General features: G+C 40.8%; 1 protein-coding gene across 7 annotated transcripts in view; it reads left to right on the forward strand.

The window, feature by feature from the left end:
• Positions 1-26,173, forward strand: part of Rabep1 (rabaptin, RAB GTPase binding effector protein 1) — a 104,037-nt gene that overhangs the window by 67,304 nt on the left and 10,560 nt on the right. For 2 of the 7 annotated variants that reach the window (NM_019124.2, XM_008767861.4), the window contains exons 9-15: positions 2,066-2,533; positions 3,959-4,063; positions 5,655-5,771; positions 10,182-10,280; positions 16,160-16,300; positions 25,275-25,464; positions 25,993-26,048. In NM_019124.2, coding sequence (NP_061997.2) covers positions 2,066-2,533; positions 3,959-4,063; positions 5,655-5,771; positions 10,182-10,280; positions 16,160-16,300; positions 25,275-25,464; positions 25,993-26,048 — 1,176 coding nt within the window. The remainder of the gene's footprint in view (positions 1-2,065; positions 2,534-3,958; positions 4,064-5,654; positions 5,772-10,181; positions 10,281-16,159; positions 16,301-25,274; positions 25,465-25,992; positions 26,049-26,173) is intronic. The other 5 variants (XR_594720.4, XM_063269681.1, XM_006246795.5 and 2 more) reach the window with 5 other exon arrangements.

Here is a 26,173-nt window from a genome sequence, read left to right on the forward strand (position 1 = left end):
AGGGTAACATTATCTTAAAGAGTTGTTGGGACTAAAGAGAAGGCTCAGCAGTTGAGAGCACTGGCTGTTCTTCTAGAGGTCCCAGGTTCAAGTCTCAGCACTCACGTGGCAGCTCACAAGTGTCTACATGAAACTGCAGCTCCAGAGGATCTGATAACCTCATACATATATGCAGGTAAACACCAGTGCACATAGAATTTAAATAAGTAAATAATTTTAATCTTTTAAAAAAGGATTTATTTATTTTATGTGTGTGTGCCTAAATGTATGCACATGTACTACATGTGTGCAGGTGCCTGCAAAGAGAAGGGCATTGGATTCCCTGGAACTAGAGCTACAAGTGATTGTGAGTCACCAAATAGGTGATGGGAGCCAGACCTGGTCATGTGCAAGACTAGCCAGTCCTCTTAACCACTGGTCCACCTCTCCAGCTCCAGCCCAAGAATAGCAATTTAAATTAAATAAAATTTCAAAAAACTTGTTACCTTTTTTTTTATCATTTTATTTTGACATTTAGCATGTGTGTATGCATGTGAATACATCTAGAAATTAAAGGACAACTTTGAGTTGGTTCTGTCTTTCCACCTTGTGGGTCCTGGGGATTGAACTCAGGTTATCTGATTGCAACAAACCCCTTTACCTGCAGAACCATGACCCTCCTTGATCACACCCCCCCACCCCAAAAGGCATCTTTGAGCCTTGGGTGGCTTGGAACTCATTCTATAGACCAGTCTAGGTTCGCCTTGAACTCAGTTAGCCTCCTGACTGCCTCTAGAGTGCTGGAATTAAAAGCATGTGCCAGCACCAGCTTCTCATTGTTACCCCTCACTGTGTAATTGCATTTACCTCTTATACTTTTTTTTTTTTTTTTTTTTTTTTTGGTTCTTTTTTCCAGAGCTGGGGACCGAACCCAGGGCCTTTCACTTCCTAGGCAAGCGCTCTACCACTGAGCTAAATCCCAACCTCTCCTCTTATACATTTTTAATAGTTAATATAAGTAGATGCTTAAAATGTGCATATGCAGCGTAGAATTAGCAATTCCAAGTGTGCAGCTCCTAGGCAGTTAATATGTTCAGTGCAGTTACTACCTCTGTCTAGTTGAAAACGTTTCTATCACCCCTCCCCCAAAAGGAGAAGTTCTATACCTCTTCGTCAGCCTCTTGCAGTCTGCTATGTCTTTGTATTCTGGATATTTCCCATAGACAGAGTCATGTGATTTTCACTATATTTCTGGCTTCTTCCCCTTGCTCTGCATGTTATCTTATGCCTTGCTTGACACTTGGCTTCACAGTATGATCTTCTGCTTTCCTTCCTGTCCTGTCTATGCCTGCCTTTGTTCATCTCCCAGACAGTGGTGTTTCTTACTCACATTGCTCTTGACTACCACCGTCTGTTATTCTCACTGTAGGGTCTGCCATGGTACCTCTAGTTACATTGATCTTTTGAAGACAGGGTTTCTACATAGCCCTGGCTGTTCTGTAACCCAGTGTGTAGACCAGGTTGGCTTGGAGCTCACAGAGATCCCTGTACTGATCCCTCCTAAGTGTTGGGATTAAAGTTGCATTTAGTTATCTTTGTACAGTGGTTCTTGCCAATTGTTTGTCCAAAGACTTCTTTGTCCATCTGTATGGTGAATGTCTGTACTTGGGTATTCAACAGGCACTTCACACTTAACACCCAGTTCTGAGTTGCATGTGATGTTTGCCAATTCTGTCTCCTGACTAGATGTTTGTCCTTGAAGTCCCAGAGCATGAGTTCATCTCTGTCTTTTATGGTTCTGTACAGTATTATAAGAGCCCATTTACTTGCTTAAACTCTCAGGAAACTTTACACATCTCAAATTAGAAGTTGTATTTTGTTCACATGTCTAGTCTGTGCTTGAGTAGTACACAGCATACAGAAGAGATTTACTTGATAAATTGCTGTTAAGTGATTATATGAAAGCAGCAAACTGATTATGTTTAATGTGTGGGGATATATATATATATATATATCTTGGTGGTTATTCTGTTTGGGAATTCAGAGAATTATCTAACTTGAAAATAATGTATTTTTCACATTTCAGGAGCATTTAGACAGCACCCATGGGTCAGTCCATTCCTTAGATGCAGACTTGCTGTTACCATCTGGAGATCCATTCAGTAAATCGGACAATGACATGTTTAAAGAGGGACTCCGGAGAGCTCAGTCTACAGACAGCTTGGGAACCTCAAGCTCATTGCAATCCAAAGCTTTAGGCTATAACTACAAAGCAAAATCTGCTGGAAATTTGGATGAGTCGGATTTTGGACCACTGGTTGGAGCAGATTCTGTGTCTGAGAACTTTGATACTGTGTCCCTTGGGTCACTGCAGATGCCAAGTGGATTTATGTTAACCAAAGATCAAGAAAGAGCAATTAAGGCAATGACACCTGAACAGGAGGAGACAGCATCCCTCCTCTCAAGTGTCACACAGGGTATGGAGAGTGCATATGTCTCTCCTAGTGGTTACCTCTTAGTGAGTGAAACGGAATGGAATCTCCTGCAGAAAGAGGTGAGATACTCTGACCTTGTTTCTTTTGTTCTCTTTTGTTTTGAGACAGTTTCATGTAGCCCAAACGAGCCTCCAAGTTACTATACAGTGAAGGTGACCTTGAAATCAGAGGCTGTCTGGGCCTCCTGCCTGTGACTCCTCCTTCGGTGCTGTGACCACAGGTGTGCACCCCTGCAGGTCCTTCTCTCTCTGGAGCAGTCAGTAACTGATACTCATTGCTGATTCAGGAGGCAGCTCCTAGAGTCAGCGCAGGCCGGTGCTGCCAGCAAGAATGTGTTAGCACATACCCACCCCTTGTCACGTCTGCCTTAACTCTTCTATCTGAGAAACACGCAGGAAGCTGGCTAGCCAGTGGTGTTAACAAGCATCACAGAGCAAGAGCAGCCTGGATTTGTGCTTTCAGTTTACTGAAGCTGAGTGGATGCCATGACTCACTCACTCATTTTCCCTTTACTTTTAAAATGTAGAAGTGCTCAAGCACCTGATATAGAGCGTGGGTTTAAGGAGGATTGGGAAACATGAGAGAGGGGAAAAAAGGCACCCTTGATGAAAAGTAATTTTTCTCAAAATATATTCAGATGTAAAAATTAGGAGTTAAGAATCTCATAGTGTCGGGTGTGGTGGCACACAGCTTTAATCCCAGCACTCAGGAGGCAGAGACAGGAGGGTCTTTGTGAGTTTGAGGCCAGCCTGGTCTGCAAAACGAGTCCAAGACAGCCAGGGTTCGGTTACACAGAGAAACCCTGTCTGGAAAAACAAAACAAAACACAAAGCCAAAAAGGAATATAAGTTGCATTTCACACTGCTTTACAGATCCCAAGCCCTTTCACATACCTCATCTTTTTGAGTTTTCTGATCATAAATGAGGTAATCGGTCACAGCTGTGCCCAGTTACAGATGAAGAAACTGACTCAGAGAGAGCGAGTGAAACCTGGGTTAGAATCTAGGTGTTCTGGCCTTAGTGCTTTCCCTTCTCAGGGCTCCGTCTCTGTAAAGAAGCACACAGTAAGTGGAGCAGCCTGCTGAACCTACATACATTGTCCTTGAGCCATGCAGGACATGTCACAAACATGGTACTTCTTGGAGCTTGTGATGGGGGCTTGGGGCTCCTTTCTTCTGTCTTTTGGTTAGGTAGTATTGAGTGCATGGTGTAGCACCTCTTGCTTGCTCTGTGTGTTCTTCAAATGTGGTGGCTTGTGGCCTTTGGTGCTAAGTTGTGGCCCTTGTTTTTCTACCATACTTGTACTAGAGGTTACAACTTTTAGCATCTGACTCTATATTTTGTCTTTTTTCCTGTAAATCTCTGCAGCATTTACTCTGTGCTATGCATTGAGTAACATTGGCAAGAATGTGCATTTGTTCTTTGAGTATGAGACAGAATTATTATTTTTTTGGCTGATAAGTGGAAATTTTGGTGCCCTTCAGGTACATAATGCTGGAAATAAGCTTGGTAGACGTTGTGATATGTGTTCCAATTATGAAAAACAGTTACAAGGAATTCAGATTCAGGAAGCTGAGACAAGAGACCAGGTGAGTTTCATTAGAGCCACAGGGTTGTCTCCCCCCCCCCCCCCATGTTTTGTGAGGTGTATCTATCTGATTATGGAGTAATCTAGCACATACAATGGCAACAGTGGCAGCTGATTTCCAGTGAGAGCCCAGTAGGACCTTGGGTATCCATTCTTCATTAGCATGCCAACACTGTGCCAGCCAACTCAGCCCTCAGAGGTGCTAACAGCACCTTAGCACCGTTCTCTGCACTCCATCACCCTAACACCTAAACCTGATGTTGGCCTGATCTCACCCTCACAGTGAACTTAATGGTACAGATACAAGGGAGACAAAATTCACTGTGGCCTTTAACCGTAAAAGCCATCCGGATGTCATAGTGACCAGAATTTGGATTTGTTGCTACTGCCTGTTTGCTGTAAACTTGTTGACTTGACTAATGGTGATTCATAAGGACAGAAGTTAAGCTCCCTCAGGCTTGGACTACTGGACTTGAGAGGATCATTCTCTTCCAAATACAGAGTAGAAGAGTGGGACATTGGTAACAGTGTGGGGTTTAACAAGAATAGTCTTGTGGGAGTGTCAGGAAGGAGTATTTTTCTGTGGGTGTTATGAAGATTACTTACTGCCTTTGACATCAGAACTGAAGGAGGTTAGAATAAAGATCTGGAATTTTCAGGTGTCACTGGTATTCAGTTCCTCATCTGTAGTCTTTTTTTTTTTTTTTTTAATTGATAGCACACAGGTGAATTTCTAAAGCTACTTAAAAACTAAGGTAATACGGTTGGCTTCTGATAGCCTGATGTGGGCAAGGTCCATCTTGGACTCCTTAGCTATTTCTGTAGGCTTCTTGTTTGCCTGGTGTTTTACTGTATCCCAGCAATTCAGATACAGCTGAAAGATGGTTTTGGCCCATAAGGAACTTTCAGCATTAGAAACCAAATCTAAGTTCAGTTGTCTTGTTTCTAGAGATGAACGACTACATTAGAGGAGGGTGTGTAGCTTGGCTGTAGGTTCAGGAAAGGCAGCACTTGGGCTGTATGCTTTACAGCCGGCTTTTACAGTAGGGAAGAACTAGGGAATGAGAAAATATGTCCAAGAAGGGAACTGTACAGGGTCATGAAAGAGAATGTATATTCTAGGACACTTGGCTGACTGGCCTGTGAGTTTATGAGCTAGTGTGAGAAAGAGCTGCCCAGGAAGGCCAGGATGAGACCTGTGAAGAGAGGAGATAATCAGAGGAATCACATTGAAGCCTAGCAACTTGGAGGCATAATTAAATAGGAGAAGTGTTATAATTTCACTTTTATAAAATGTATAAGGCTATTCTGAATCCCAGGGGCCTAGCAGAGAAGAGGTGTTCAAATGAGATTATGTATGTGAAAAGCTGTTGGCTAACTGTAAAGCACACATAACTCTTGAGGTCGGTCATTTCCTTCTGGATTGACAAGTCCAAAAAAAAGAGAGAGATTTTTTTTTTTAACTCACAAAAGAATTGTAGGTTGAGGGTTTCGTAAAGTGGTAGAGCCCTTGCCTAGCATGCACGAGGCCTTGGATTAACAACAACAAAAATCCAACTGCTTCCTTCTGGTTGACTTTTTAAATTTTATAGGTGAAAAAACTGCAGTTAATGCTCAGGCAAGCTAATGACCAGCTAGAGAAGACAATGAAAGAGAAACAGGAGCTAGAGGACTTCCTCAGGCAGAGTGCCGAGGACTCAAGCCACCAGGTGAGCTGTGCATGAGAGAGGACGCGATTGCTAACTACATTTATAGTTTGAAAAAGGATAGTTGCTTTCCTTCTTCTGCTTTGAAGATTTAGCAGTTTTACTTTCTCTGAGATAAAAAGTGCTTACTGATCTTTCCATGCTATTTTTTAAGGATTTATTTTTTTTAAATGTGTTTATGTGTTTTGCCTACATGTATGTGTACTACATGCATCCTTGGTCCCCTAGAAGGTCAGAGGAGGGGGTCAGATTCCCTGAAACTGGAATTATAGATAGTTGTGAGCCATCATTTCTATGCTGGGAACAAAATTCTGGTCCTCTTCAAGAGCAACAAGTTTCTTAACTGTTGAGCTCTCTATCTCTCCAGCATCTTACCTATCAGTCAAGATTTTCCTTTTGAAACAATAAGTTCACAACTGTTTACTTTAGAATTGGTGGTCCTGTCAGAATGCTGGTTCAGACACTGTGCCCCATATTCTGTGTTAGCTGTCCAGTGCCTTCAAAGAGATACTTTTTTTTTTTTTTTTGGTTGGATCTATGGCTCCAGAGGTAAGAACACTTACTCTTCTTGTAGAGGACCTAAATTCTGTCCTTAGCATCCATGTCTGGTCACTGACAACTGCCTCTAGCTCCAGCTCTAGGAGGTCTGATACTCTCTTCTGGCCTCTGCAGATGCTGCACTCGCATGCACAAGCCAGACTCAACATATGCGTATGTACATAATTGAAAATAAAACTAAAATATTTTGAAAAGGTGCATTTTATATTTTTATACAGCCTAATTGTCAGTAGTTTTGTTCACGTCACCCAACCTATCATCATTAAAAACAAAATTCCTCTCTTTTTCTTCTTTTTTTTTTTTTTTTGAGGAAGAGTTTCTCTGTGTCACCCTGGCTGTCCTAGAACTCACTTTGTAGACTAGACTGGTCTTGAACTCATAGTTCTGCTTACCTCTGCCTCTTGAGTGCTAGGATTAAAGGTTTGTGCCATGGCACAGCTAGAAACAATTCTAACATTTTTTTTTTCAATTTACAAAAGGAGTTTATTTTGTCCTACTGTTCCACAGGAATGAAGGGTCCATCATGGCACTAGATTTCTATAGTCGGAAGCTGAGGGATTACATCTCATTCACATATAGGGAGCAGGAAGTGGGAAAAGGTCAGAAATCCTTAAAGTTCCCCACAATAATTCCTCTAGCCAGGCTCTACAGTGTAACCATTCCATAACCTCCCCAAATCGCACCACTAACCTGGGACCAAGGAGTTAAATAAACAAACCTGTGGTGGGACATTTCTCATGCAGACCACAATATTGTTAGAGACAAATTTACTTTAGGTCAGACATAGCTATGAAATAGTGCGGGAAGTCAAGTTCTAAAAAGTCAAAGGAGGCTCACAGCTGCCACCAGATTATGACAACCTATATTTTAAAAATGTCAGTTAAAATTCTTCAAGTATGTAAAACATGAATCACATTGCCATAGTCCCATTATTTTTTCTTAACCTTTTAACCTTTTATTTCACAGGGTTCTGCTTTGAATAGGACATCCAAAAATCATAGTTTTTTTTTTTTTTCTTCTTCTTTTTTTTCGGAGCTGGGGACCGAACTCAGGGCCTTGCGCTTGCTAGGCAAGCGCTCTACCACTGAGCTAAATCCCCAACCCCTCAAAAATCATAGTTTTAATATGGTATGAAGACAGCTAATATTTCTAACTACTGTTCCTCTCATCTATGATGTACTTTCATTAAAAAACTGATATACAGTAAAAAAGTGAATTAAGAGACACAATATAATACAATACCTTGATACTCTCTATTAAAACGAGATCCTTTCCTTCATTAACTATAGAATTCTTCAGAATTATAGTAATAACTAAAAAAATGTAATTGCCAGTTATAGTTTATATTTTTCTTGCTTTATAACAATTTTGTATGAAGACATTAAAAAGCTATCTATCTACTAAAGACTTTAGGAGAAGCCTAAGAAGGTTTCACATTGGCAGTTCCTATTTAGTCTCAAGAAAACTCTAATCATAGAGGTATAGCTAGGCAGTCTGACAGTGCTAGAAATTAGTAACAAAACCCCACATACACTTATTAATTCTATGGGTAGAAAACATACAGTAAGTTGTATTGAGGCCCTGCAGAGTCAATGGACTTATTTCTTACTATACTTTTGACTGACACCCAAGAATGCCATTTCAAAGCAGAAAAAAAGAACTCCCAGGGACTAAACCACCAACCATAGAATACACATGGCGGGACCCATGGCTCCAAGCACATATGTATCAGAGGATAGCTTTGTTGGGCATCAATAGGAGGAAAAGCTCTTGATGCTGTGAAGACCTGATTCCCCAGGTAGGGGAATGCCAGGACGATAAGGTGGGAGTGGGTGGGTGGAGTAGGTGGGTGGGGAAGCATCCTCATAGAAGGACGGGGGGGATAGAAGATAACATTTGAAATGTAAATACATAAAATATACAATAAAAAATGCTAAAAAGAAGAAGAAAAATGATGGAAATGACTCAAGGAACAAATTTGTCTGCTTCTTGGTTTTCTTCTCTCTCTTTTTTAAAGACAGGGTTTCATTATGTAACCCTAGCCATTTTTCAACTCTGGGGCTCAGACTCCTGAGCAGAAGAGACTCATGCCTGCCTTAAAGTTTATTTCTAAAATATTCAAGAATAAGGAAATATTAAAATTAGCCTAATGAGTCAATATATACTTTAAGAGACTTTCTTCTTATGATCAGTCAACATTGCTAACTTGTTTACTTGGAAACTTAAATTCACAAGCACAGTATTCAAACTTTGATTTAGGACAGCTAAAAATCTTACATTTTTTTTTTAATGTATTTAGCTGGACATGGTGCAATTCATATGCCTTCAATTTCAGCACTTGGCAGAGGCAGGCAGATTTCTGTGGGTTCAAGAACAGCCTGTTTAATTTAGCTAGTTCCAGGACAGTCAAAACTACAAAGTGAAACCCTTTCTCTTAAAAATGGTATTTATTTAGTTGTATGAGTATTTGTACATGAGTGTGTGTGTGTGTGTGTGTGTGTGTGTGTGTGTGTGTGTGTGTGTGTTTCAATGCTTATGCACACATGCACAGGCATATATGGGTGTATAGGGACTGAACTCAGGGTATCAGGGTTGGTGGCAAATTCCTGTAGCAATTAAACCATCTCACTGGTCTACATGTTCATTTTTTTTTAAATTTAGTTAAAATTTAATTAAAAGTACTAAAATACAAATATTTTAATAGAACTAAACTTTTATATTGCTTCATATAAAAATACCATGTAACAACTAGAAGGCAAGCTACAAATCAGATACTTGTATATCTGTGAAACCTGTGATAACAAAGGTCTAGGTTTCTCAATATATAAAGAACCCTTAGAGATCAATAACAAAAGAAAGATCAATAATATTGTTGAAAAATATATGGACTACTGACATAGGGACAATGAACATAGGCTCATTGATGAAGTAAAAAATAAGCATTAAATAAATGGCAAGATATATTTTTCACATATGAAATGTTGGAAAATTTGGAAATGCAGTCTTGCAAAAGAGTAAAGAAGCAGACAACCAGAGAAAAGCAAAGTAGAGTACATGTTCATTTAATACAGTAGTTTTCAACCTTCCTAATGCTGTGACCCTTTAGTGTTGTAGTGACCCCAATCATAAATTTATTTTCTAACATTCATTTTTTAAATGCGTAGACAAAATAATTTATATTTTTGTGTGAATTATTAGTTTTTAAATAATTCACTCCCCAGGATTATTAACACTAATTCAAAACAGTCAAGAGTTACATCGTATTAATTGCTCTTTAATAGCCACCTTAGAAGATTGTAACCAACTCAGAAAGGGTTTCACTTGTCAGTTAAAGGTGTGCAGTCCCCTCTCTCTCTCTCTTGCAGATCCTTTCTTCCATTTTAAAGAAATACACTTATTTGTTTGTGTGCACACACATATATCATGCATGTGTAAAATATGTGGCCATAGCACATGTATGGAGATTAGAGGACAACTTGCAGGAGTTGTTCTCTCTACCATATGGATTCTGAGGACCAAACTCAGGTTTAGCAGCAGGTGCTTTTACCTTCTGTGCCTTTGCTCCAGCCCCAGGCTTCTAGTTTTTAATTGCTTTTTAAGCCCCTTAAAAAATATCCATAGCTCGGTCATGTGAGTTTCCATCATTCTAAGGGCTGCTATTTGTTGATGCGTCAGCATCTGACTTAGCTTGGCTAGTGTCCTGGGTACCGGAAAATCTTGCCATATAGTAAGTGTACACATTGGCTGAATGAAAGGTGAGTGGTTCTCATGGACTTGTGTGAGGTAGTAGGAGGCAGGGTTAGCTTCCAGTAGCCAGTTGTAACTATTGTTTTCACATATGCATCTTCTATTCAGATATCTGCACTTGTTTTAAGAGCCCAAGCCTCTGAGGTATTACTTGAAGAGTTACAACAGAGTTTTTCCCAAGCAAAGAGGGATGTTCAGGAGCAGATGGTAAGTCAGTGTTTGAATTACGTGTCACATGCTGTCTTTATTCCTGGTTTGCGTTCTCAACATTACCTTTAATACATCACCCTATTCAGAGTGGCTGCTGGAGTGGCTGTACTCCAGGGCCTACAGAGCATTGAAGATAGTAAACACTCTACAGACACTGCTTCTAAGCAGAGCCTCAGCCTGCCCCATTTCATGGTCACCTTGTCTGACTTGGGAAACCTAACAAAGTACACTGTGATAGACCAGAATTGAATTTTCAGTTTAAAATACGAGCTAAAAGAATAGAGATAACTGTCATCTCCAGTTCACACAGCTTTTGAATATTTATGTTTTTCCTGGGTAACTTTTATTTATTTAGAGTAACCTTATTAATTTCCCAGAATTTATATATTTGCTATAGCTCTGGAGGCCTTTTAGAAGGCCATCAGTTGTGAGGGGCAGAAGGGACACTGCTTCCTGAGCAGTGGCCACAGGGAAGCCTTGTGGAGTCGTTCTGAGGCTCGGGTTTCCTTTCTTACTGCTGTGGCTGTGTCTGTCTTGTTAGACCCTCTATCTAATGGCCTGTACCAGTTGTGGTGGAGTTGTTCTTTTTGGGATGACTGCAAACTTCCATGTCCCGAGAACTTTCCCAGGGACCACAGTTCTGAGTATCAGAAGACTACCAGTGCCTGGTGTGGCAATTCTCAGATCCAAATTATTAACTGGAAGTTCACATTTTCTCTAAGTAGAGAAGACAGCTTTATAATTGTTCAGTTCTGGCAAAGTCCCATGGGGTTGTTTCTCACACCTTTTCCTTCTCTTTATCTTTTAAAGTTCTTTCCCCTCTGCAGGAGATATGCAAATTGATTCCATTAAAAGCAGTGTGTATTAGGTGACATGGGGGAATTGGTGGGGTTCAGCCTGAAGTCCTTTGAACATTTAATTTTCTCAAAATTACTACAAATGGTTCTTATGCTGAGAAAGTGAAACTTAGTGTCTTAGGCCTCAGCAGAGTGGCTATGACAGGAACGGGTATCTTAACATTTCCCCTTTTAGTTTGAGAAGCTTCACACTTAACAGAGAAGTTTGTGGAATCAGCTTTTGAAAGACTAACACCTCAGATGAAACGCTTGCTAAGTAGGTCTGATATCTGACTCACAGTGGAAGGAGAGAGCCAGTTCCAAATGTTGTCCTCTTGATTTCCATATAAATGCTGTGACATGTGTGTACACTCAAACCATCATGTACATAATAATATTGCTTCAGACTGTCACTTTAGTTCAGCAGTTGCTAACATTAGTCTCTTTTGGTCTCACTCTATATAGATATGTCATGTGCATATTCTAAGTCTGACTTGTGCTGAGCTATTGGAAATTAAATTATAGACACTATAACCCTCCTAAATATTTCAGCATGTATTTCTTAGGGACAAAGATGTTCTATATGACTGGAACATTTCTTTTTGCATCCTTAAAAGTTAACTAGTTGTCCTTCTAAATTCTTAGTTGTTTTTTGTAATAATTAAAAAATTTAACTTTTATTTTTGAACCAGGAACCAATCATAAATTATATATTGCATTTTGTTGTCATTTCAGCTTCCTTTAAATTAATGTAGTATGATACCCTCACTTTAAAAAGTGCCTTTAGGGCTGGAGAGATGGTTCAGTGGTTAAGAGCACTGGCTGTTCTTCCAGAGGTCCTGAGTTCAATTCCCAGCAACCACATGGTGGCTCACAACCATCTGTAATGAGATCTGATACCCTTTTCTGGTGTGTCTAAGATAGCTACAGTGGGGGTTGGGGATTTAGCTCAGTGGTAGAGCACTTGCCTAGCAAGCGCAAGGCCCTGGGTTCAGTCCCTAGCTCCGAAAAAAAGAAAAGAAAAGAAAAAAAAAAAAGATAGCTACAGTGTACTCATATAAACTAAATAAGCAAATCTTTAAATTTTTAAAAAATAAAATAAAAAGTGCCATTAATCTCTAGGCAGTTGTGGCACATGCCTTTAATCCCCACACTCGGGAGGCGGAGGCGGTGGATCTCTGAGTTGGAGGCCAGCCTGGTCTGCAGAGTGAGTTTTCAGGACAGCCAGAGCCACACAGAGAGACAAAATGCCGTTTATCTTTTTTAACGGTTTAGAGCGGTTGGTTAACGTTCTGTAGAGTGTATCTGATTGTTTCCTTGGGATTCAGTAGACGTCTGACATTTTAGACAGATGAAATATTTCGGTGGTAAAGTTGTATTGTGCACAAGGGTGGATGTTCCTTTATTAGTGATACTTGGTGAAGTTAGGGACAAAATGGTTCCAGAATATGAATATTGCCATTAGCAGTGAACTCACTAACTAGGCTTGGAGATTTTTTTGTGGTTGTTTCTGCCCTTAGAATCCATCCAGGTAAGGTGTGCAGCACGGGAGCTGCTCACGAGTATCCGAGCTGCTCTGTGATTATGTCACTACCAAGGGGTCCTAATCAGACTAAAGGATTAAAATGAGAGAAAAGCTTGATCTCTACAGGTAACATCCAGGAAATTCTCAAACATTAAAATGAAATAAAGACATACATTCTTCTTTTACTTTTCTTTCTTTCTTTCATATCCAAAAGGTAACAGGATGCTAATACTTAGTTATTAAGTGGGTTTGTTAACTGGAATTAGTGTCAAAACCTGGGCCTTAGCAATCCTAAGAAGTCGTTTGGCCAGCCATTCTCAGTAGTTCAGTTAAATTAACAGTGAGAAATTTGGGCTAGGAGGGTTGCTCAATTGGTAAAGCTGTACTATACAGTGTAGATCATGGCACCACGTAGATACCCTATACGGTGGTGCATGTGCTTCTGTAACTACAGTGCAGAGAGGGAGCAGTTGGTGTGCACAGAGTCCGGCTGATCTCTGGAACTCACTGGCCAGCCAGCTTAGGTTTAGTGTTTTCAAAACTTGAGTGTAATTAAGGTAGAGAGGTCAACATTGGGTTGACCTCTAAGCTCACATATGTGTTGTGGCATATGCGTGTGTGCTTACACACATTGTATATACAATGCTATTGCTTAAAACTCAAACACACTCTTGTGCATTAATACACATACATACATATACACGCACACCGAGAGGCAGACAGAGACAGACAGAGACAGACAGCTAGGTCTCTACCCAGGCCAGAGCATCTTCTTGACCAGGAGTTTTCCTTTGATGATCTTCACTGCTACTTTTCCACAGCCACACTGGGACGAACAAAGAGGTCAAGTGCACCTGTCCATGTCCATCTTCATGCATCTAACAAGAAGTTAAATTTCTATTGAAGGGAAGTGTTGTTGTAAAAATATAAAAATAAAAAAGGTATTGTTGGTCTTTTATCCCGCTTGGTCCAGCACCACGGTGCTCCAAGATTTCTGCTAGATATCTTGGTGGAATCACATCCCAACTCCATGGTGGCCCATTGTTTCCTGCTGCTGCACACTTTCCTACACCCAAACTGTCACATAAAAGAACACACAACACAATAACCTTTGATCCAAATGGTAAGATATAATTGCCCACTTAAACATACAAAGCCCAGTACCATCCATCCCTTAGGAACATTAATAACAGCCTGTAAATACACAGAGCAGAATCTTAACGTTACCTGCCATGGCTTCTCCCCTCCTCTCTCCCGCCTGTCTCTTCCTTTCTGTTCTAGTCTCCTCTTCCTTCAAACTTCTCTCCCGCCCATCCTTTCTTCTCATCCAATGGCAGGCCTCCCTCTCTCTTGTGCCTGCCTCACCTGTGACATCATCCTACAGGGAAGAGGTGTGCACAGATAGCTAAGCTATTCTGTCAAGCTGTAGTCCCACCTGTCATCATTGTCTCTGTTCTTGTCTTACCTTAAGGTGGTCTGACAAGTCAGAATTGTGTGGAGTCCGTTTCTGGGAGATGAACTCCCTCTGTGACTGCTACCATGATGGCTTTGTTTCTTTCTCCCAGCATGAGGCTCCTGGGGAAATCTCGTTTCCTTGGGGTTCAGTGTATCAAGAGTCTGATAGCCAAAGGGAGAGTCATGGTTGTCTCTGTCGAATGCTCGGTAGGATAGGTACAGAGTGAGATGGTCATAGGGCTCAGTTCAACTAGCGTCATGAAAATGAAGCTGATAATGTTAGCTACAGTTTTTCCATGACCTGGACTGCCTGTCCGCCTTCAGGAGTCAACTTGCTCATCCCCGCCCTGGGAAGTGATTCTTTAAATCTCTCCCTGACGTTTCCCTAATCTTGTGTCCCTTCATCCTTGTACTGTTCACTGAGCAGTTGTTGTTAATACCACCATGTCATACCGAGGGGCAGTTTTGGCTTTAACTCAACTTTCTCTTCTACCTCTCCATGGCAAATACCTTTGTCTGTGTATTGTTCTTAATAAATCTTTTTTATTTTTAAGTTTTTATTTTCTGTGCACTGGTATTTTGTCCTGAATATATGTCTGTGTAAAGGTGTTAGATTTTGGAGTTACAGACAGTTGTGAGCTGCCATGTGGGTGCTGGAATTTGCATCTGGGTCCTTTGGAAGAGGACTCCATGCTCTTAACTGCTAAGCTATCTCTCCATCCCTGCCTGTGTATTCTTTTTTTTTTTTTTTTCGGAGCTGGGGACCAAACCCAGGGCCTTGTGCTTGCTAGGCAAGCGCTCTACCACTGAGCTAAATCCCCAACCCCTGCCTGTGTATTCTTGATGAACAGAAAAATGCCTACTTTCCAGCAGTGGGTGACAAAGGTAGCCTGAGTGAGTGATCTGCATTTGTGGGTATATATTTGCAACAAATGACTTAATAACTTAATACTAAAATTTAGCAGAAAACTGGGCATCTTGGTGCATCTTTCCATCACTGGGAAAGCATAGGTAGGTGGCTCTAGAGTTCCAGGCCAGCCAAGGCAACAGAATGTAACTTTGAATCAAAAAAAAAAAAAATTAACAGAGACAGGGGACTTTTATACAACTTTAGTTTAAACTTGCATTAGCTGGAATAACTTTTACATTATACAAATTAGTACTTGATATTTTAGTTCTTTTAAACATCAAAAGAAATATGAGTTTTAAAAATAAACTTCGTAAGGGACATGTGAACTGTGTGTGGATCTTCTTTTTTGAGTAGTGCTGAGGTAGTAGTGTTGAAGCTTGAGGCAAGATCTCATGTTGTTCATGTTAGCTTTTAATTTTCTATCCATCTGAGGCTTGCTTTCCCTCCAGATCCTATGCCTGGGCCTCCTGGATGCTGGGATCATGGGCATACACCGCCACATTCAACCTTAGGTCCTTTGGAGGACTTGTAGCCTGAGACTGCCTAGCCATGGAGCCCTTGCTCCTGGACTCAAGCACTGTATGAAGCAAGTGTGAAGACGGAGACTCTGCCTTCTTTGGCACTCTTTGAGAATACTGTTCTGCTTGGTCTAGATCTTGTTTGTGTCAGCTAATTCTACTGAGCCACAGAATCTGGTTCCTTTGTGATCTGGGAGACAAGAAACTGAATATTTTTGAATTTCTGGTAGGAACAGTAGAGAATGAACACCCATGTTTGTTTGCCTCATTGCCTCACTCCTTGCTGAATAAATAGACTCAAAGAAAAAATGAGGTGGGGCTGGGGGGGATAAGATGGCTCTGCAGGGGAAGGTGCTTGACCTGGATATGATTCCTGGAACCTCTGTAAACACAGAAGCAAAGAATGGGCTCCACAACCTTGTCCTCTGGTCTTCACACACATGCTGTAGCACACACATGCCCACACCGCAGTAAGGATAGAAAACAGAAGTTATGAGCTTCTGTGTACATTTTTAGAAGTTTTGTAATGTTTTATTACATGTTCCGTCTTCAAATCTCATTTTGTTTGTCTTTGTTTTTCTGATGTGGTTGTTACTAAACTGGGTTAACTTCCCAGTATGTTTCTGTTTTAGGCAGTGCTGATGCAGTCACGTGAACAGGTCTCAGAAGAGCTGGTGAGGTTACAGAAAGACAATGACAGCCTCCAGGGAAAGCATAGCTTGCATGTGTCATTACAACTAGCAGAAGACTTCATTCTTCCAGATACTGTGCAGGTAATGTATTTGCCACAACACCAAAAACACGAGCAAGTGTACTTTGTAAATGGTTGTAAGTTTCTTTAGAAAAGTCTTTATTGATTAATTTTATATGCCAGACAATTCTACTTTTAAAGATGTAATTCATCCTTTACCATATTGATGGACAAATGTCAATTTTAAAACTTCGTTTTGTCTTTGTCTTTTGTCTTTGAAATACTGTCTGGGTATGTAGTGCAGGCCAGCCTAGTCTCCATCCTGCCTCGTCTCCCTAGTGCTGGTATTACTAGTGTGTGCTGCCACACTCCCCCATTTTAGAACATTTCCATTTACTGTGGAAAGAAACCTTCTTCAGGGCTGGAAAGATGGTTTAGTGATTAAGAGTATTGGCTGCTTTTCCAGAGGACCTGCGTTTGATTTTTCTATATATCCAGTCCCAGGGAATCAGATATATCTGGCTTCCACAGGTACCACCACCTATGTGGACATACATGTAAACGAAACCCCATACACATAAAAGAAATCCAAGACAACCAACCAACCAAATAAATAAAAATCCCTTCTTATCCTATAGGGATTCGGTCTATTTACTTTTATTTTCAATCTAAGGAACTAATGATTTGCGTTCTGTCTGTAAATATTTCCTTATATAGTCTTTTGTTATCTGTCTTGGCTTTTTTTTACTTAGCACGTCTCCTCCGCCTCCTCCTCCTCCTCCTTTTTCTTCTTCTTCAGATTTATTTATTTTATGTATCTAAGTACACTGTAGCTGTCTTCAGACACACCAGAAGAGGGCATCAGATCTCACAGTTGGTTGTGAACCACCATGTGGTTGCTGGGAATTGAACTCAGGACCTCTGGAGGAGCAGTCAGTTCTCTTAACTGCTGAGCCATCTCTCCAGCCCACTTAGCATGTTTTCAAGATTCATCCATGTTATAGCAAATACCGACTTTAGTTGCTTTTCATATGAAGTATAATACTGTATTGTATGGCTGTTTTGTTTATTCAACTTTTGGTAGGCATTTAGGTCATCACCAGTTACGAATATCCATGTATAGGATCTAGTAGACATGTTTTCATTTCTCCTGAGAATATGCTCAATAGTACAGAGATGCTCTGTCATGCGAGAGCATGGGTAATTTTGGTAATATGTTGGAACTAGGTGATTGCTTTGTTTATTGAATTAGCATACATCAGTTACACAACAGTGGGTTTCATGGTGGCCTTTTCATCCATATAATGTGCACTGATCTGTTTAGTCCTGTTTCATCTTACTCCGCCTCCACTGTCTCTCTTCCAAAGTAGTCTTGGTTCTTCATGGCTTTAAAAAAGGTCTAGATTCTGCTACCTGAGAGACAATGTTCAGTATTTGTTTTTCCCAGTCCAGCGTATTTTCCTTAATGGGGTGGTCTTCAGGTCCATCAGTTTTCCTTTAAATACCATAATTTCACTCTTCTTTGTGTACAGTGCCACATTTTCTTTTTTTTTGTTGAATACCTACCATAAAAGTGTTGCGGTAAACAGGGATTTTCTAGTGTTTGCTGGGCTTGATTCCTCAGGGGTATATAACTGGACTGTTTGGAAGTTCTGATTTTGGTGATTTTGTTTTAAAACAAGGTCTTACTGTATAGTCTTGACTGGCCTGGAACCTGGATCCTCTTGCCTCTGCCTTCTGAGTGATTGGATTAAGGCCTTTGTCACCATGCCCAGACTAAGTTTTACCTTTGAAGAGCCTTTCTGTACTGTAATGTTTATAGTGGCTGGAGTAATCTACATTCTTACCAACATTGTTATAAGGGTATACGTTATAAATAAGTAACTTTATTATATCCCTTATATCCATGCCAACATTTACTGTGGTGGTTTTATTGGTCTTGATTTTTTTTTAACATTGTTTATGGTAATCCTCTAACTGAGGTGAGATGGCATCTCAGTGTAGTTTTGATTTGTATTTTTCTGATGGCTAAGGGTGTTTAGCATTTGTATGTTTTTTTTTTTTATTTGTTTCCCATTTTAACTTCTTGGAAAATAGTCTTTTCAATTTGTTGATTCAATTTTTTTTAAAGTGTGATTGTTTTTGTGTGTGAATTCTTTGTGTATTAATCATGCAATAGTTAGATTTTTTTCATCGTTAGGACAAAATGCCTAACAACAGCAGCCTGTGGGAGGACAAATTCATTTCACCTGCGGTCTGTCGTGGCCAAGGACAGCAGGACCATGAGGCAGCTGGTCCGAGCGTCTCTTCAGTCAGGAAGCAGAGTGAGGAAAGGGGTGCAGCTGGTCTAGAAACCTCAGAACTTACCCCACGCACCCATTTTGTTCCATGTTGTGACTAAGTATTCAAACACACGAGCCTTTGGGGGACACTTGGCAGTCTCAGCACGTCCTGGCTGTGTAGGTGTTTTACCCGCTCAGTCTCATGCCCGTTTCCCCCCGTCAGTTCTTACCTCCTGAGCCTTTGGAGCGGCATCCAGACACCTCTGCTGGTGTGGTTAAGCCTTGCGCGTCTGCTCAGGACTGCTCTTGCCTTTCTGTCTTGAGTGCTTCCAAATCCACTTCACAGTCCCACTTCTCCGTCCCTCTATCCCACGGGGATTTTTATGGAGATTGCATTGAACCTTTAGCTAAATTTTAATAATATGTCAATTTTCAAAACACTTGTTCTACTAAGCTGTCAAACAGTTTTCAGTTTTCTAATGTCTTCCATTTGTTTCCTCTGCTTTCCTTCTAGCTTTCACTTTAGAGAACTCAGACTTGTGGGTTAGGTTGGTCCTGCTTGTTGTTTCACACCATCATGCATGGAACTGCTTTCCTCATTGCTTTCTTAGGCTGCTGGTTATTGACATTCAGAATATAGAAGAACTACTGATTTTCCTATGTTAAGTTTTAACTTTCTGCTATTTCAAGAAAGAGTGTATTGGTGGTGTCTTTAGAGTCTTTCAAATATAGACTTGTATCATCTGTAGGTGGGGTATTTTGACTTCTCTTTGTCTGTCTGTCTTGCTTTATTGCTGGCTAATCATTAAGCACTATGCTGAGTGCAAGTGGAGTGCTTGCTCCTGTCTATCCGGATGTTATAGTGATGCTTTCAGTTGTCTTTTCATTGGATACAACCAGAGGCATAGAATGGCATGGGTAGTATGTTCATTTTGCCTGAGTATATGTATTTATATATAAATGTGTATGCACATGTGGAGGCCAGAGGTAGATAGCAGGTTAACTTCCTCAATCTCTCTTCTGTTCTCTTGGGACAGGGTCATTCACTGAGCCTGGAGTCTATCACTCTGGCTAGAATGGTTGGCCAGTGAGCCTCACGGACCCTCCTGTACCTGCTTCCCTAGCAGTAGAATACAAAACTTCACCAGCCAAGCTGACTTTTAGCTGAGTTCTGGGGACCGAAATGCTGGTCCTTGCGCTTGTGTAGCATGTGTTATGTTTTTAACCCTGTATTCCTAGTTTATACAAGGTGTGTACTGTGAACGTATGTTTATTTTGTTAAACACCTTTTCTGCAGCTTCATGGGATTTTTGTCTTTAGTTCTCCTCACGTGCTGTATTATATGTAAGTTTTGCATATGTTGTTGGCTAATCTTTTTCGGTTTTGCTTAATTTTATTTATGTGTGTGTGTTTTTGTACCATGGAGGTTTCAAAAAGGTGTCAGAGCCTCTGAGACTAGAATTACAGTTTTTAACCACCATATGAGTGCTGGGAATCAGACCTGGGTTCTCTAGAACAGCCATTGCTCTTACTGCTGATCCATCTCTCCAGCCACCCAAAGGAACTCTCGTATTTATTTTTATTATTTAATATATATGAGTATTTCACCTGTATGTATGTATTAATGTATGTGTATCACATACATGTCTGGTGTCAGAGGTCAGAAGAGGGTGTCGGAATCCCTGGACTGGAGTTATTAGGGTTCTGAACTACCACAGAGGTGCTGGGAATCAAAGCCTAGTCGTAACCACTTAGCCATCTCTCTGGCCTTTTGTTGAGGATTTTTACATTTGTGTGTCAGGGTAACTGATCTATAGTTCCTTCCTTCCATCCCTCCCTTTTTCCCTCCCTCCCTCTTTCCTTTCTTTACCTGGTTTTAGTATCAGGGTAATACTGATTTTTATAGACCATGTTTGGAAGGTTCCCTCCTCTCTCTTGAACAGATAGTTTGTGGAGCATTGATATTTCTATTGTAGGTCTGGTAGAATTCTGCAGTGACTGTCTCATCCTGGGCTTTCTTCTGGGAGATTTGCTGACCTCAGTATTTGTGACAGATCTGCTGGAGTTGCTTTTGTTCTTGGTTTACTTTGAGTGTGTCATATGCCTCCATGAATTTATTCTTCTCTTCCAGACTACTGGAATTTAAGTTAAATACTTTCTCTGGTGGTCTTCTGGATATTAGCAGTGTCTGTTGTAATATCTCCTTTCATCTCTAATTCTAAAATTTGGATGATTCCCCCCACCCCCCAAGAGGATCCTTGGGTTACTTTAGCTAAATGTTTGCTAATCTCATTTTTTTTTTCGGTCCTTCCTTTCTTCCTTCCTTCCTTCCTTCCTTCCTTCCTTATTTATTTATATATTTAATTTATTTTGAGACAGGGTCATTCTGTGTACCTTTGGCTGTCCTGGAACAACTCACTTTGTAGACTAGGATGGCCTCGAACTCACAGAGATCCGCCTGCCTCTTCCTCCCAAGTGCTAGGATTAAAGATGTGTGCAAATATCGCTCAGCTTCTTATTTCTCTTTTCAAAAAATAGATTCTATTCCATTGCTCTTTTATATTTTCTTTTCTCCCTCTCTTTTAATGATTTATTTATTTTATGCATGAGTGCTCTATCTGCACGTACACCTGCACACCAGAAGAGGGCATCAGATCTCATTACAGATGGTTGTGAGCCACCATGTGGTTGCTGGGATTTGAACTCTGGACCTCTGGAAGAGCAGTCAGTGCTCTCAACCACTGAGCCACCTCTCCAGCTGCCTTACATTTTCTTTTAGTCTCCGTTTCACTAATTTCCACTGTGATCTTTAGTATTTCTTTGCATCTACTAATCTCAGATTTGGCTGCTGAGAAGAATGTCTACTACAGCTAGAGTATTGTGAAGATTGTCTGTTACGTTAGTGTTGGTGGGTGCTTTTGTCTTGGTGACCTATTGATGAAGTGGGGTGTGAGATCACTTGCTTTTGTGGTATCTGAACTTCTGTGACTTCCTGTGTTTCTTCTCTGTCTCATGATGCTAAGTGCACCATTGTTTGTCACATACAGTTGTAACATATTTGGGGGAAGCATTCTCCACCCCAAACTTTACTTAATTATGTTGATATTTTAAAAGATGGGTTTCATTAATAGCCCTGGTTGGCCACTGTACCCAGTTTCCTGAAGTATGCGAATTGATTCTAGGGCCTTGTGTGTACTAGGAAGGTGCTTTACTGCTGAATGATGCCAGTTTTTTTTTAATGCATTATATTCATTAATTTTGTGTGTGTGTGTGTGTTTGTGTGTGTGTGTGTGTGTGTGTGTGTGTGTGTGTGTGTGTGTGTGTGTGTGTGTATTATGTATGTATGGGACTTTTGAGACAGGGTTTCTCTGTATAGCCCTGGCCATCCTAAAATTTGCTCTGCAGACCAGGCCGGCCTCTTAATTTACAGAGATCAACCCTGCTTCTGCTCCCAAATGCTGGGATTAAAGGCCTGTGTTACCACTGCCCACCTATTAACTTATTTTTGGTTTTTAATTTTTTAATTTACTTAATTTACTTCATGTGCATTGGTGTTTTTCCTGCATGTCTGTTTGAGGGTGTTGGATTGCCTGGCACTGGAGTTTCAGACAGTTGTGAGCTGACATGTGAGTGCTGGGAATTAACCTGGTTCCCCTGGAAGCCTGTACTTTTAACTGCTGAGCCATCTGTCTTGTCCTATTTTTGTGTTTCTAAGACAGGAGTTCCTCTGTGTAGCACTGGCTGTCCCAGAACTTGCTCTGTAGACCAGGCTATCCCTAAACTCAGAGATCTGCTTGCCTCTGTCTACTGAATGTCAGGATTAAAGGAGCGGGCTGACATGCCTGGTCTTTTCTTTTTTTTAAACTTTTTTGTTTTCTAAGGGCCTCACTATGTAGTCCTGGCTGTGCTGGAACTTACAATGTAGACCAGACTGAGCTATAACTCACAGAGATCCACCTGCTTCTGTTTCCCATGTGCTGGGATTAAAGGCGTACACCACTACATCCAGCATTTCATCAATTGATTTTTAAAGATTTTAATTTTGTGTGCCTGCCATGTTTGCAGCTTCTGAGGAAGTCAGAAGAGGGCATTGGATTGACTGGAACTCGAGTTACAGGTACTAAAGATGTGAGTGCTGGGAACTGAGCTCAGATCCTTTACATGAGTTATACGTGGTGTTAGCCTCTGAGAGTCTCTCCAGTCTCCTTTTGGCTTGAAATCTGATTTGTCAAAAAAAAAATGTAGTTGGGATTAAAGGATGCAGCACCATGGCTGGTCTTTTGATTTTAAAAGATGCCTTTGCTGGATTTGTAATCTTGGTTGGAAGATATATATATATATATATATATCTCCCCCCAGCCTCTGTTGTCTGCTGTCACTCTGGTAGGTTTGCCTCTGTACGTCGGCACATCCCTCCTGAGGGCCTGGCTTGGAGCGGTGGACTGTTCTTGTCCCTGCCTTGGCTTTCTACTGTCCTGTGCCCAGTCTAATTGGCCGTGCCCTTCCTTTTTATTTGGAGCACGGCCTGCTGTTTGTTAGCCTTCTCTCCATTCTCCCAGCTGAGTGGAGGAAGATTCTGTTTCACCAGTTTACACTAGCAGAACCATTAAACTGTTTTGTTTTGTTCCCCTAGAACTTGGGAGGCAGAGGCAGAAGCAGGAGGATCTCTGTGAGTTTGCTTTTGGCAAAATGGATGATACTTTTTTCCCCCCTTTGGAGCTGAGGACTGAACCCAGGGCCTTGGGCTTGCTAGGCAAGCGCTCTTATCACTGAGCTAAATCCCCAACCCCTGGGTGATACTTTTTAAAGAGTTATGTTACACTCATCTATTTTCTGAATAGAAAGATGGACTTTGTTTTTCCACTTGTACTCTGCTTTTGAGGGAAATTACTCTTAATTCTTCAAATGTTTCAACTATGTATTTCTAAATCTTGCAATATTAAAGGAAAATACCTTTTTAGGTTTATGACCTTCAGAACTCAATATTGCCTAAGTAGAGACGAAATTTCTTAGACCAAGTTCCAAAGCAAAATAAGAGAATTTTATTTGAGAGACCCTTTTATTTTTTAGAGAGAAAACCCGGGCTGGTGAGATGTCTCAGTAGATAAGGATGCCTGCTGCAGAGTCTGCAGACAGAGTCAGTCCCTGGAGATCCTTTGCTGGAGCCTCCACACGCGCCATATGCCAGGGCCTGTCACTCACTCACATGTGCAAGAATAAAATAGTGAGTGAAAACTCTTAATTGAAAAATTAGGTATGAGCTGGTTTTAATGGCTTGACGCTGTAATCCCAGCACTTGGGGCAGCTGAGGCAGGAGGATTGCTATGTTTGAGGCCAGCCAGTTCTACCTAGTGCATTCTAGGCCAGTCTGCACTACATAGTGAGACTCTTGTTTCAAATGAAAAAAAAAAAACAAATATAACATAAATTTATCTTTTTATAAGTAAGTTTCTTATAATCCTACCTAATTTTTCTCTGTGTACATATTAACATTACTAGTCGAGTTTTTTGTTGTTGATTTGCTTTTAAAGACACAGTTGTTCATCACACCCACTGCTGTGGTCTAGCCCAGACCTGGCCCTCTTAGGGAACTCTTGCCCCTTGCTTAACTGGTAATTGCTGATACAGAAAGTTTGGGAAACTTGTGTCTCTGCCGTGATCTTTAAATAACATTGCCACCACCTTCGCCTCTGATAAAACTTTGCTTTTAGGCTGGAAATAGTTCTTTGTTCTGTTCTCTAGAGAATTTTTATTCCTAGATTTAAAAGCTATCTAAGATGAGCATGGTGGTGCTTGCCTGCAATCCCAACACTCTAGAGACTGAGGCAAGAGGTTCATGAGTTTGAAGCCAGATGGGCTGCATAGGGAGTTCCAGGCCAGCCTGGGCAACATAGGTAAGCCCCATCCCAAAACACTAGGAAAATGTATTCAATTAGAAAGCTGCTCGGAAAGCTAGTTTGGGTTGGTTTTCTGTAGGGTATGATTACGTGTTCTAAATGATTGAAATTTGAGAGGGAAAAGCCAGATATGATGGCACGTGCTGTAATCTCAGCATTTGGGAGGCAGAAGCAGGTGGATCTCTTGTTAATGTGAGGCCAGTCTTTCTCAACAAAACCAAAAAAAAAGTTTACCGCCTGTCTTTGTGTGTGTGTGTGTGTGTGTGTGTGTGTGTGTCTGTCTGTCTGTCTGTCTGTCTGTCTGTCTGCGTGTGGTCATTACTTACTTGACATAGTACTTTGCCTAAAGAGATTTCCAGTGAGCATTTGAATATATGAATAGGTAAGTTAAATGTATTTTTTTTTTTAGATTTATTTATTATATATAAGTACACTGTCACTGTCTTCAGATACACCAGAAGAGGGCATCAGATCCCATTACAGATGGTTGTGAGCCACCATGTGGTTGCTGGGAATTGAACTCAGGACCTCTGGAAGAGCAGTCAGTGCTCTTAACCACTAAGCCATCTCTCCAGCCCCAATTAAATGTATTTTATCGAGTTGATTCTTGTTCCTGAATTTATTCTCTTTTTAGCTTCATGAAGGTATTCTTCCTAGTGAATTTCATGAAGAAATTATGTAACATTTTATTTTTCCTTCTCATAAATCAGCTTTGAGGGGAAAATGTAGCTTACAACACAACTTTTTGGCCATGTTGACTGTTAATGTGCAAAGGCATGTGCTTTCAGAACACTGTGTGGTCATTGAAATTCACAGTCTAAATAACCGAATCATTTGAAACATAAATATTCAGTAACCTCTTGTTTACTGAATCCAGGTGCTCCGGGAACTGGTTTTAAAATATCGTGAGAACATTGTTCATGTGCGGACAGCAGCAGACCACATGGAAGAGAAGCTGAAGGCTGAAATACTTTTTCTAAAAGAGCAAATTCAGGCGGAACAGTGTTTAAAAGAAAACCTTGAAGAGACATTACAGCTGGAAATTGAAAACTGCAAGGAGGAAATAGGTGAGAAAGACGTGCTGCTGGTGGGCTGGGGATGGAGCTCTGCGGGTGTAGTGTCGTCCCGTCCCCTCCGCCTCCCCAATCCCAGAGCAGAGCAAGAGGCCAGGGCTCCAGGTATTGGTAAATAGCACTGTTTAGATGAATGGATGATCATAGGTGTAGAGAACAAAAGTATAAAATAACACCTGTCCTAGGTGCTTAGATGTGCAGTAACTGTGAAAGCCCCAAATCCTCTGTCCTTTTATAAGCTTTGATAGTAATGGAGCCAAAGCCATGGGTGCCAGGGCCAGACAGGCAGCATTTCTTTACAGAACTTTATTGCTAACAGCATTGCTGTCCTCCAGTTAGATATGGTCTGATTAGATTGGAACACAGTATGCATGTTACGTGGCCTTTCCCTGAGCTTGACTATAATGTCAGTTTTCTGGGTTAGTTTGAGAGAGAGCACTTTTGTCCATAGTGTATCTCTGACTCTTTGGGGACATTTTATGGAAAAAATATAACTGCTAATATTTCTCCCTTTTGTCCTAGCTTCCATTTCTAGTCTAAAAGCTGAATTAGAAAGAATAAAAGTTGAAAAGGGACAGGTGAGTCACAAGTTTAAAATTAATTCTATCAACACTCAGTAGTTATCTATTAAATCCTGTGCCAGAAGAAAGAAATGAGATAGCTGAGGCATAATCCCTGCTTTTAAGAAACATCTTCCTAGTGG

The sequence above is a fragment of the Rattus norvegicus genome, chromosome 10 (assembly GCF_036323735.1).
Source record: "Rattus norvegicus strain BN/NHsdMcwi chromosome 10, GRCr8, whole genome shotgun sequence".
Lineage (NCBI taxonomy): Eukaryota > Metazoa > Chordata > Mammalia > Rodentia > Muridae > Rattus > Rattus norvegicus.